Below are 13,331 nucleotides of genomic sequence, written 5' to 3'. Positions count from 1 at the left end.
AAGGAGGCAGTGATTGATGCTATCTGGCTTGGGTATAGTCCTCAGGCATGGGAGTCCAACCAGAAATGGGGAGGTTAGTGCTTTAGTTGAGCACTAAAAGGCACTGGTGATCATGTGGGGGCAGTAAATATTAGGATAGAACTAGGGGGGTTTGGAGACCCATTAAGAGCATAGTAGAAATAAAGGCTCACTACACTTTGATTTCTAGATACCATTTCTTTTTTCATTTTCTTTGTTCTTTCTTCTCTCTCTCTCTCTCTCTCTCTCTCTCTGCTGGTCCTGGGGCTTGAACTTAGGGCCTGGGTGCTGTCTCCAAGCTTCTTTTGCTCAAGGCTACTGATTTACCACTTGAGCCACCACTTTTTCTGAGTAGTTTGTTGTAGATAAAGAGTCTCATGGCTCTTGCCCAGGCTATCTTCAAACCGTGGTCCTCAGATCTCAGCCTCCTGACTAGCTAGAATTACAGGTGTGAGCCACCAGTGCCCAGCTATATACCATTTCTTTATTTGAGAAAAACATAAAACATCATTTGCCTGTTAGCTCCCTTTGTGAGTGTGTGTGTGTGTGTGTCTGTGTGTGTGTGTGTGTGTGTGTGTGTGTGTGTACGCGCGCGCGCCAGTCCTGGGGCTTGAACTCGGCCATATTCCCAGCCCCCTCTTAGCTCCCTTTTTAAGGAAAGTAGGCTCCTAAGAAGTATGTACTTCAGCCGGGTGCTGGTGGCTCATGCCTGTAATCCTAGCTACTCAGGAGGCTGAGATCTGAGGATTGCGGTTCAAAGCTAGCCTGGGCAGGAGAGTCTGTGAGATTCCTGTCTCCAATTAAACACCAGAAAACCATAAGTGGCACTGTGGCTCAAGTGGTAAGAACCCTAGCTTTGAGCTGAAGAGCTCAGGTACAGCACCCAGGCCCAGAGTTCAAGCCCCATGACGACAAAAAAAAAAAAAAAAAAAAAAAAAAAAAGGATGTACTCCAGAAGTAGAAGCTTACAACAAATTCTTTTTGGCAGTACTGGAGATTGATTTCAGGGCTTTGAGCTTGCTAGACAGGCATTCTGCCCTATCACTTGAACTACACCTCCAGCAAGAGTCATTTTAAAATCCTCATATAGTGTTCTATCATAGAGATCTCTTACAGTTTACACAAGTCTTCTCTTGTTTATGAATCCTTTAAACTGATTCCAAATGCTAGTTGACCCAGGTTTTGGCTTGTGTACTTGGCAAAACTATGACTATGTATTAAAACATATGCATTTGCTTGTTTATTTTTAATTATTAAAGTTTGCCAACTTATTTGATCTGCTGCATTGGCCTCATTCATTCAGTTCTGTTCTTGTTAGCATTTTGTATTTTTCTTCCTTAGTTTCCTAAAGCAAAGAGAGATTTGTTAAAAGCATGTATTCTGGGTTTAGGCTATCTGGGGTTGACTCAACATTCCTGCCTTGTCTGTAATATAGGAAGAACCATATTACATTTTGTATTTAAGTCTGTAAAATTAGGGATAATTGTACTTGTGTCTTAGAGTTGAGTGAGTCATGAAGCAGTGACTGTGGTAATAAAATCTCTTTCCATTAACTGGTTGGTAGTCTTTTTTCACTTGTTTCATAGTGATTCTGAATGCATTGCTATAAACCCCTTTCTGCTACTTTGGTTTATGACTATCTTTGAAACTTACAGATGGAGTTTACTAGATTTTACTTGTAAAAGTTCACAGATTGTAAAATTTCCTCTCCTACTTATAGTAGCAGATTTTATAGCTTCCAAGATCTTATCCTTGTTTAGCCATGTTTTAGAAATGTATACATGGTCACAAAGGGAACAGACTGCACAAGCAGATAGGATAGGTTTTAAAGCTCTTGTGTATTTCTTTCTAGGTGAATACTATCTTGAATCCTTTTCATATGGTCTTCCATAATCTGGCTGTTCCTGTACTTCTTTCTTTTCTCTTCTCATGGTTAGTTCACAAGGCTTTCATTCCAGCACCATTAAACTGAGACTAGCTATGCAGTTGTAATGAGTCTCAATCTTTAAAGTGTATTCTTGTTTGCCTCTGCTGAAAGACTGGAGTCAACTGAAGTGCTGAGATTTCATTTTGGGGCGTGACATATCTCTTCCGGAACTGTATAGTTTCAGTTTGAAATGCTTGGCTAGAATCTATCAAACTTTGGTTACTTGTAGTGTACCAGAACTGCCTGTTCTATTCTTTCTTTTTTGGGTCAGTCTCTTTCAGAAATAAAAACCTATTGAACTGAACCCTTTTTCTTTTTTAGGTAGGATCCTGGACACCAGAACCAATGCACCTTTTAGCAGTTGATTGCATACTGCTCTAGAGAAGTCCAGGAATGATACATTCTTGGACTGTATTTCTCCACCCTGGATTTAACTTTGTTCATTCAGAAACATCAACCATTGCTTACTATGACACACCATAAGTGAAGGTCTGATGGACAGACCCTTTCTGGTGACTGACTTTCTTCATGTGGAAGTTGGAAGACAAAGTGAAAGGGGCCAGTGTCTGCCTCGGTGAAAAACTTGGCTCTCAGAACATGGGCCCTCGTTTAAAGGTAAGGTAACATGCCATGTTAAGATTCAATTATTAGGTTACAGAGCATGGATCCAGTGAAAGTTGCTAAGCTTCTTCATTCATAGATAGCTGTTTTTTTTTTGTTGTTGTTGTTGTTTTGTTTTTTGGCCAGTCCTGGGCCTTGGACTCAGGGCCTGAGCACTGTTCCTGGCTTCTTTTTGCTCAAGGCTAGCACTCTGCCACTTGAGCCACAGTGCCACTTCTGGCCATTTTCTGTATATGTGGTGCTGGGGAATCGAACCCAGGGCCTCATGTATATGAGGCAGGCACTCTTGCCACTAGGCCATATCCCCAGCCCCATAGATAGCTGTTGAAGCACAGGTCGCAGTGAGAATTGAAGAAATCATTTCCCCATTTTTGGGAAATGGATTTTTTTTTTCTTTTTTGCCAGTCCTGGGGCTTCAACTCAGGGCCTGATCACTGTCCCTGGCTTCCTTTTTCTCAAGGCTAGTACTCTACCACTTGAACCACAGTGCCACTTCGGGCTTTAACTGTTCATGTGGTACTGAGGAATTGAACCCAGGGTTTCATGCTAGGCAAGCACTCTACTCTGGGAAATGGCTTTTAAAGCTAAAAGTAATTGGAATAAATTTTATTTGATATTGTGATTATAATTTGTTTTTAAATTTTTTTGCCAGTCCTGGGCCTTAGACTCAGGGCCTGAGCACTGTCCCCGGGACTACTTTTGTTCAAGGCTAGCACTCTACCACTTGAGCCACAACTCTACTTCCGGCTGAAGAATCGAACCCAGAGCTTCATGCATGCAAGGCGAGCCCTCTTATGCTAAGCCATATTCCTATCCCTGATCATAATTGTTTATACCTAAAAAAAGAAAAGAGCTTTATAATATGCCCATCAAATGACTTTTCTCATTCCCTTGAGACAGGTACTTTCCAGTATTTCCCCTTTTTTGTGTGTAGTGTGAGTCAAAGTGCTATGATATTGAGCAATTTGCCCAGAATCCTGACATGCTCATGTTTCTATATTTGATAATCAGTACTACATTCTACCTTCCATTATCATGAGCTATTTTTGTTTCAAAAGATAACAAAAAGAGCCATGAGAGTTTATCCTTCTAATTTTAGCCTCACTGGAAGGAATCTTGCAGATTCCTTCTAGGAGATTGTGTAATATGTGTGTGTGTGTATGTGTATATGCTGGTTCTGGTGCTTGAACTTAGGATTTTGTGCTTGCTTTCTCTTGGCTGGCTTGCTTTTTGGCTCATAGCTAGGGCTCTACTTCTTGAGACATAGCTTAATCGGAGATGGAATCTTGCAAACTTTTCTGCCCATCCCATCCATGATCCTTTAGGTCTCAGCCTCCTTAGTTGCTAGGATTACAGGAATGAGCTACCATTGCTTAGCAGATTGTATAATTTATTAATTTTCTTTTATTGGTTTTCTTAAATCTTTTCTCACTGGACACAAAATCTATATGACTTCATTCTTTTCCATGATTCACTATTATATGAGACCAAGAGCTGTGTGCTTCAGAGTAGAACTAATGTTCTACTAGCTTGGAGTATCACAATTTACTAAATTGTGTGAGGGCGAGGACACTATAGAGATGAACTTGAAAACAAAATACTAGTGAACAAATTGTATGACATAGTATAGTAGAGACTTAACATTTTCTGGATGCTTGAATTAGTCTTTGGAAGAGCTGTAGTGAGTTTGATCCAGGAGAAATGTGAACAGCAGAAAGTAGAGGGTACTATAGAAACAAACTTGTAAAAAAACAATATTGTGTATGAGAACTGTTAATGAAATGGGTCAAGGATTTGACTAGGCTGCAGGAAAAGGGGGCTGTTGTAGGAAGTAGAGCTGACTCCATCTTGACTAGGGAAACATGGTAGGAAATGTTGGGAGTAGAGCTGACTCCATCTTGATTATTAGTCAACCTGACCCCAAAATTCTGCTTCTGTAAATGGCTTGCTAACCCCCTACATCTGTGCTATGCTTTTACCCTTATAAACCCCAGCTCGAGAACTGTTATGGGTGACAGTGTTAGCTCCCGAGTCTGCATTGTGTCCCTGGCTGGTCAGCCCGCTCTTTTTTTATGGTTGCAGTTTCAGCTCCCGAGTCTGTGCTGCGTCCCTGGCTGGTCAGTTCATTTTTTTTTTTTTTTTTTTTGGCCAGTCCTGAGCCTTGGACTCATGGCCTGAGCACTGTCCCTGGCTTCCTTTTGCTCAAGGCTAGCACTCTGCCACTTGAACCACAGCGCCACTTCTGGCCGTTTTCTGTATATGTGGTGCTGGGGAATTGAACCCAGGGCCTCATGTATATGAGGCAAGCTCTCTTGGCACTAGGCCATATCCCCAGCCCCGGTCAGTTCATTTTTTGCTTCCCCAATAAATCCATCTTTTTGCTTGAGACTGTCTCTGAGTGGTGGACTTTTGGAGGGGTGTGGAATCTCTTCCCTTGAACCACACAAGAACCACAACTCTACTGGTGGGCATTGTGTACATGCTTGTTGAACTAAATTAAACTGACAAATTTTGGCCTAAAAGAACTTAAGTGAATATAGTAGTTTATGATGGGGAAAGTAAAGATTATATAAAAACTAGAAGCTACTTGATGTAATGATCGAGCAGCTGATCACAGGTTAGAGATTCACTATATACTGTTTAAAATTGTACCTATGACTGGAGGTATTTAACTCAGTAGTAGAGTGGTTGCTTAATGTGTGAGGCCTTGGATTAACTGGAGATGTCCCATGGATTTCTCTACCCAGGGTGGATCTGAATATCAGTCTGAAGATCTAGCTTCCTGAGTAGTTAGGATTATAGGCATGAGCCATTGACACCTGGCTCCATCTCTGAAATTTTTGATTCCTAGGGAAGGATAGATATTCCATTCAGCTGATACTTAATTCATATTTATTGTGGTTTCTGTATATACATATATTGGATGCTTTGGAAATTTTTTGTTGTTGTTGTTGCCAGTCCTGGGCCTTGGACTCAGGGCCTGAGCACTGTCCCTGGCTTTCTTTTTGCTCAAGGCTAGCACTCTGCCACTTGAGTCACAGTGCCCCTTCTGGCCGTTTTCTGTATACATGGTGCTGGGGAATCGAACCTAGGGCTTCATGTATGGGAGGAAGCTCTCTTGCCACTAGGCCATATCCCCAGCTTTGGAAAAATTTTAAGACTATCTTAGCTCATTATTTATCTCTGAAATAAAAAGCAAAGCAAGAGACAAGAGGCAGAATATAAGTGCCATAAGATAAGTTTTTTAAAAGTTGGATATAAATTCCAAGGTGGGAAGGACTTTTTTTTTTGCCAGTCCTGTGGCTTGAACTTGGCCTGGGCACTGTCCTTGAGCTTCTTTTACTCAAGGCTAGCACTCTACCACTTGAGCCATAGAGCTACTTCCAGCCTTTTCTGTGTATGTGGTACTGAGGAATCAAAACCAGGGCTTCATGTGTGCTAGTCAAGCACAATACTGTTAAGCCATATTCCCAGCCCAGGACTTTGTTTTTTAAGGATTATTTTTTTTGTGCCAGTTCTGGGGCTTGAAATCAGGGCCTGGGTACTGTCCCTAAGCCACTGGAACTCAGCTTGAAGTGCTTTTTAAAGTGAGGATCAAGGAAGATTTAGGGAAAAGAGTTTAGCACTTTCCCCAGAGCTTGGTACCAGGAAAGACTAAGGTAGGTGGAGGATTATTTTAGGCAGAGGAGATGATGCAAGCACCTCCCCCACCCCCATCCTGGGGCTTGAACTCGGGGTCTGGGTGCTGTCCCTAAGCTTTTTCTCACAAGGCTAGTGCTCTCCCACTTGAGCTACAAATCCACTTCCAGTTTTCTGGTAATTAATTGGAGATAAGAGTATCATGGACTTTCCTGCCCAACTGGCTTTGAACCATGATCCTCAGGTCTCAGCCTCTTGAGCTTGATTACCTGGTGCCTGGCTAGGAGATGGCTTTTGAAAAGGCATTGAGATTGGACATTTCAGGGCATGTATGTAAAAGTGTAAAGAAACTGATTTAGGTAATAGTGGGTAAAGAAAAATGATGAATAACTGGGAGGTGTCATCAAGAATAGTATACGATTGGCAGCAGAGGAGATAGTGCAATAAGACAGGGTGTGAATACTTCTGAAACACAGATGAAATCTAAAGTAAAAGTGATGTGAGTGACAAAAAGTAGGGAGGCTATGTATACACAGTATTCAGGAAGAAGCTGAAAGGGAAAAAATGTGGAAGGAGGGTTGGAAATATGGCCTAGTGGCAAGAATGCTTGCCTCATATACATGAAGCCCTGGGTTTTGATTCCCCAGCACCACATATATAGAAAATGGCCAGAAGTGGCGCTGTGGCTCAAGTGGCAGAGTGCTAGACTTGAGCAAAAAGAAGCCAGGGACAGTGCTGAGGCCTGAGTTCAATGCCCAGGACTGGCAAAATAAAATAAAATAAAATAAAAGTGGAAGGAATTAGTTCAGAATGTGACCCTGGGAAATGGGTAAACATTGTTGGGAGGTTTTTTGAGCTGTTATAGTGCAGTGAGATTTTGTTTTTGTTTTCTATGGTTGTACAGTACAAATGTTATAATTTAATATAATTTAATATGTCCATTTGTTTCCAGAGCTTCTTGATCAGAGACTTACCCCTTCCATCATTTTGTTATTTCATCTGCCCCTTCTCCCCAGACTTATTTCACATTTCTCATTTCCTTTATCACATACATTTAAGTATTCTAACTATATTTATCCTCTGTTCCCTTTTTCACTCATCCACCCCTTCCTACTAGCTCCAAATCATCTTCCAAACTTGTTTCAATTTCTTGATACTCATTTTGTTGTCTGTCTGTTAATTATTCAAAGATTTACTCCACGGACTTTTACGCCTGCATATTTCTAGTCAAGTTAATTGTGTATATATGCATATGCCCCTGTGTTTACATAGGAGATTGTGTTTTGGGTCTTAGATCCACCTATGAGAAAAAAATAAATAGGCACCTTTGGTTTTTCTGGGCCTTCACTCAGTATAACTTCACTCAGTATAAAAATGGGATGTTTTATAAAGATCAAATCCAGGAGTAAGGAATTAACAGAGCTATCTCCTTAGTTATAAGGAGGCTTTTAAGGAGACAAGAGTGTCATTTGGAAAAAAGTATTAGAGAAGCTGGGTGTGGTAGCAGACTAGCAGACTGAGGCAGGAGGACTGAGAATTTGAGGCCAACCTGAGCTACATAGTGAGACCCTTTCTATATATAAATAAATAAATAAATAAATAAATAAATAAATAAATAAATAAATAAAATGCTGACTTTTAAGTTTATAAAGGAAATCATTTTAATATGAGCTTTTAGCTTCCTACAAAAATTTTCAGCTGAGCACTGTGGCACAAGCCTGTAATCATAGCTACTTGAAAGACAGAGATAGGATATTGTTGTTTGAGGCCAGCCTTATCAAAAATAAGTTTTTAGGGTCCCATCTCAATTAAAGGCTGGGCACAGTGACTCACACCTGTTATCCTAGCTAGACAGGAAGCACAATGGCTGGATGCAGTGGTACATGCCTGTCATCCCCAGTGACATGGGGAAACACAAGTTAAAGAATTGCAGTCCAGGCTGGCCTGGGCATAAAGCGAGGCCTTACTTCAAAAACATCCAGTGCAAAAAGGGCTAGAGGTCTGTCTCAAGTGGTAGAGGCCTTGAGTTCAATCCCTCAATACTGCCCCACCCCCAAAGTAAACAACTTGAAATTAGAATGCTATAAAGAACTTCCATGAAGGTTGAGGTTTTTGGTATAGTAAGAGAGAACATGAATTTTGTAATTCTGGTGTACTTCTCACTGAAAAAGTGTAGTCCAGAGAGTATTTCCCATAGTTTCCTATTGACTGACCAAAGGAGTAGTGATGCTGATACTACTGTAGATATATTTACAATAATCACTACAACCTTGTGCTAGCACAGTTCTGGCCTGTTAACATGTATTAGCTCCATTTAGCCTTCACAGCACCTATATGTGTATATGAGATACACAAATAGAGGTATTATCCCCATTTAATTGGTAAGGAGACTAGTACTCTATAGAGAGATTAAATGACTTGTTCAGGGTCAATGGGGGTGTGTGACAGAATAGTAGTTTTAATCTATAGTCTTTTCCCTAATCCTCTTATTCTGTGATTTTAGACTTAGGGTTGTTAATTGGGAGTTATGTTGAAGTCATACCATACTAAAAGAAATTTCACCACAGCAATGATCAAGTCCTTCACAGCAGTAAGAATTCTGAAACCTACATAGGTCATACAGTCATTCTGGAATGGATCTCTAGACTTCTGGCTTACTTTTTGTTAGCTTCCTAACATAGGAAAGGTTGTTTTAGTTGTGAAAGATTGTAGTTAATGAGTTTTATCAGCCTTTATGATTCGGGCCATAAATTTGGCATGGTCTTTTAGTTCCTCCAAGGAACATGAAGCTTGAGACCACAACTCTGTGCCATCATCCACATGTACTTCATTTTCTGCTGAAAGTTTAACTTCTCTGAGGACCAGATGTTTCACTTCAGGGATCACATTGGATTAATTGATTCCACTAAGTCATCTAGTACATTCTGTAAGGTATAGGTACAGGCTTTTCGAGAGATAGCAGCTTTCATATTTTTTCCTTTTTGTGTGTGTGTGTGTGTGTCAGTCCTGGAGCTTGAACTAAGGGCCTGAGCACTGTCCCAGAGCTTCTTTGCTCAAGGCTAGTGCTTTACTACTGGAGCCATAGTTCTACTTCTGACTTTTTTTTTGGCCAGTCCTGGGCCTTGGACTCAGGGCCTGAGCACTGTCCCTGGCTTCCTCCCGCTCAAGGCTAGCACTCTGCCACTTGAGCCACAGCGCCGCTTCTGGCCGTATTCTGTATATGTGGTGCTGGGGAATCGAACCCAGGGCCTCGTGTATCCGAGGCAGGCACTCTTGCCACTAGGCCATATCCCCAGCCCCTACTTCTGAGTTTTTGGTGGCTAATTGGAGGTAAGAGTTTCATTGGCTGGGTTGGCTTCAAACCCTGATCCTGAGATCTCATCTTCTTGAGTAGCTAGGATTACAAGTGTGAGCAGTACAGGCTGTTTTCTTTTTTGTTATTGGTAATACTAGGGTTTAAACTTAGGAATTCACACTTGCAAGGCAGGTGCTCTACTGCTGAGTCAAACATCTAGACCCTTTTTTGTGCTATTTATTTTAAGATAGGGTCTTGCTTCCTATCTAGGTTGTGATCCTCCTATTTTTAGGCTAGGATAACAGGGGCACTGTAGTTCCCAGGTGAAAAGTGGTCTTATGAACTTCCAGGCCTTGTTCAAAGTTTACACGTTTGAGCCATCCAGTGCCCAGCTGACATCGGCTTTTCAGCAAATAGTCACAGGAGAAGAGAATACTTGTTTGGGAAAAAAAAAAACTTAGAAGTTGTGATCTGAGCTGGGCAGAGATCTGAGAGTCACTGTTCAGAGCCAGCCTAGGCAGGAAAGTCTGTGAGACTCTTATCTCTAGTTAACCACCAAAAAGCCAGAAGTGGTGATGTGGCTTAAGTGGTAGAGTGCTAATTTTGAGCATAAAAGCTCAGAGATAGTGCACTAGCCCTGAATTCAAGCCTCAGGACTAATATACACAGAAGTTGTGATCCCAAACTATGGGTCTGTGTATTGTCTCTTTAGAGTAGATCTTTTTATGAGTACCTTACTCTCTGTGTGGTGACAATTCCTTGTGTGGATTTCTTTTCTAATGGAATGTTAGACACCAGTATGAATAGAAATTTCTGTAAAACTTGAGATGGTCATTCCTAAAATTACCTCCTCTCTCTGGCTTCCATTCAATTTATTCTTATCAAAGGAGCCAAAGGACTGTTTCCTTTTACTAGATTTTTTTTCTTTTTTTAGGCATAAATATCATACCATTTTAAGCAAACTGGATGGTTCCCAGTACTTGGGACACTGAAACAGGAATTTGAGGCTAATCTGGACTGTATAGCAGGTTCTAGACCAGCCTAGGCTTCATAGTGACATCTTCCCTTAAAAACAAACACCAGAAGGCTGAGATCTGAGGATTGAGGCTTAAAGCCAGCTGGGCAGACATCTCTGAGAGACTTTCATCTCCAATTAACCAGCAAATATCTATAAAGTAGAGGTGTGGTAGAACACCAGCGTTGAGTGAAAAAGCTAATAATAAATAAGAGCCACATGGTCCTGAGTTGAAGCCCCAGCACAAAAAGTATTTTTTTAAGGGTAGAGATGTAGCTGAGTGGTAGTAAGTACATTTGCCTAGAAGGTTCAAGAATACTGTTTGATCTCCAACATTCCCTCCTAGCCCACCCCCGCCCCCCAAAAAAACCACACTGTCACATAAAGAAATTACTTTGGTTGCCTCCAGATCTGAGCCTAGAAAATTTTTAGTCCTCTTGTCTATTTTAGTACTGGCAGTAGTGTTGAGTAGAAATAAGTGATATGTGACAATATATATATGTGACAATGTATATTGACTTGAAGAGAGTGAATTCAGTGCATTGTAGGTTATAGACAGCTGATATTAAGGTCATGCATAGTGATGAGATATAAAGGTCAGTGTACATAGCATTTTTCCTTGATATAGTACCTTTGGTTGGTCAAATGAGAAATGAAGATTAAATTTTGTTCAAGATTCAACAAGCTTAAAAACAGCGGAAGTATCCCCTCAACCTCTGACTTTCTGTAGCTGCCACTTATGATGAAAAGTACTGTCCCCTCTTTTGTTCACTCTTTGGCCATTCTGCTGAGCTTCACCTTCCAGAGGACCCATTCATTGGTCTAATCTGATAATGGTGTGATTTCTACTGCTTATTAATGGGATGACTTGGAATTTATTTTAATTACATAATAACATGATGATAATCTTATTTTTAAAATTCATATAGCTTTTTTTTCTTAGCTGAATTATTTCCAGGAGGCAAATATTGTAATAGATTCCATCATCCTCTTTGTGTTAATTAGCACCATGTTTGTTAGCACCACTTTGCATGGAGGAGGGAAACAGTCTTGGGAGCCCAGGATCTAAGAAAATGACATCCCTGTTAATGCATTTCATAATTAGCACAAAAGCAAGTAGCTGCCTGTGATATTCTTGCAGTGGTTGGGGTGGTTAGTACATTGGAAGGATTTAGGGGGATTGATGCAGTCTGTATTTGTATGAAGTATTCAGTAGGGCACTTATCAAGCTAGACTGAGAGGATAGGGAAGCAGCATGCCAGACTAGAGAGAGAACATATTGCTGTACTTTATTTCACTCTGTAATGGCTATACAGAGGAGTTTGAAAAGAGAAGAAAAAACCTAAAATTTTCTTTTGCAGCTGCAGCTGTGATCTTCGGCTGTCTGTTGGCATTGAAAGGACCTGATGTTTTACGTTATTGGTATGTTATATAAAGAGTTCTCATTATTAATTTTGTATTATAGTTGCCTAGTTCCTGTTTTGCATCTCTGTCCATCTTCTTTCCCCTTGAAACCAAAGAGCTAGAAATATTTCCACTCCCACTAGAATGTACCTCCCAGAGTTAACAGAGGAATTCATTGATTTGGAAACCATTTATTGAGTAATTGCAGGTCAGGCCACATACTTAATTGTAGAGTCAGAGTTGAATAGGGCAAAAATCTGCATTTAAGAAGTACCTTACATGAAGGGAAGGTGGTCTCTGAGAAAAGTTAAAATAGATACAGGAGTTTGAAGGAGCCTAGGAGACCCCCAAATTCTAATAGGCTTTCGCCAAATTTGTAAGGGAGGGAAAGACTTCCAAATGGGGGGACTGAATGTATATTGCTTTTACTGCTGCTGTGAGGGCCCAGCCCTGCAGGAACTGCTAAATATTGTTCATGATATAGAACAGAGTCAGAGACTCGGTGAAAGGCAAGGGTATATATACTTTCAGATTTGAAAGCCATGTAGTCTCCTTAAAGCTACATAGTTCTGCCAGTGTGATGCAGAAGTAGTATAGACAGTTGGTATGAGCCAAGCTGTATAAGCCAGGGAACTTTAATTTACAGCCACAAGCAGAAGGTGATTTGACTTGAGGGCTGTAGTTGCTGATACCTCATTTAGAAGTTCTTCTCTTTATCCTTAGAAGTAATGACCCAGTAAAGTGTTTCTTTGACAGTCTTATAAAGTCATCCTGACTCTTTTTTTGTGACTGGGTAGTCTGCTCTGTGATGAAAAACTGTGTTATGTAACTGGCAAGTGGTCTGTGTGTCCTTGCTTTTATATAGGTGGAATCACAGTATCTGTGGTTGCATTCTTCTTCACAATTAAGTTCCTCTTTGAGCTTGCCGCACGTGTAGTCAGCTTCCTTCAGCATGAGGACCGTGAGCGCCGAGGGGACCGGACTATTTATGACTACGTGCGGGGAAATTACCTGGATCCCCGGTCCTGCAAAGTGTCCTGGGATTGGAAGGACCCCTATGAGGTGGGCCACAGCATGGCCTTCCGAGTGCATGTAAGGGAATGTTTCTGTCTCCCTCTCCACTGGGGATTCTGAGTCACTTGCTTTCCAGAACCTAGTTCAGTCTGTTGTTGGAGCTGGCGGGAATATTAACATTTTCCCTTGTTTTTCAGCCCCTCCCAAGGATTTGGGAATTATTAGTATCTGAAGAGTCATGATTTTCTCTATCCTTTTGGCTTACTAGGTGCTTAGGTTTGAAGAAATGTAAGGTTAAAGTTGTCTTTTCAAAATAAGAAAAATGCTCTTGAAAAGAGGTGTTGGCAAACTGCAGCCTGTGGGCTTAAGCAGGCTCACTTTCACTATGAGAATGCATC

The 13,331-nt window shown here is 41.0% G+C and overlaps 1 protein-coding gene across 1 annotated transcript in view; it reads left to right on the top strand.

The window, feature by feature from the left end:
* The window catches only part of Arel1 (apoptosis resistant E3 ubiquitin protein ligase 1), a 50,970-nt gene that overhangs the window by 16,047 nt on the left and 21,592 nt on the right, over window positions 1-13,331 (top strand). The window contains exons 2-4 of the mRNA XM_048362331.1: window positions 2,267-2,560; window positions 11,877-11,937; window positions 12,785-13,011. Of these exons, the coding sequence (XP_048218288.1) occupies window positions 11,922-11,937; window positions 12,785-13,011 (243 nt within the window). The 5' untranslated portion in view covers window positions 2,267-2,560; window positions 11,877-11,921. The remainder of the gene's footprint in view (window positions 1-2,266; window positions 2,561-11,876; window positions 11,938-12,784; window positions 13,012-13,331) is intronic.

This window comes from Perognathus longimembris, chromosome 14, assembly GCF_023159225.1.
Source record: "Perognathus longimembris pacificus isolate PPM17 chromosome 14, ASM2315922v1, whole genome shotgun sequence".
NCBI lineage: Eukaryota > Metazoa > Chordata > Mammalia > Rodentia > Heteromyidae > Perognathus > Perognathus longimembris.
This window is presented reverse-complemented; position numbering and strand designations above follow the sequence as displayed.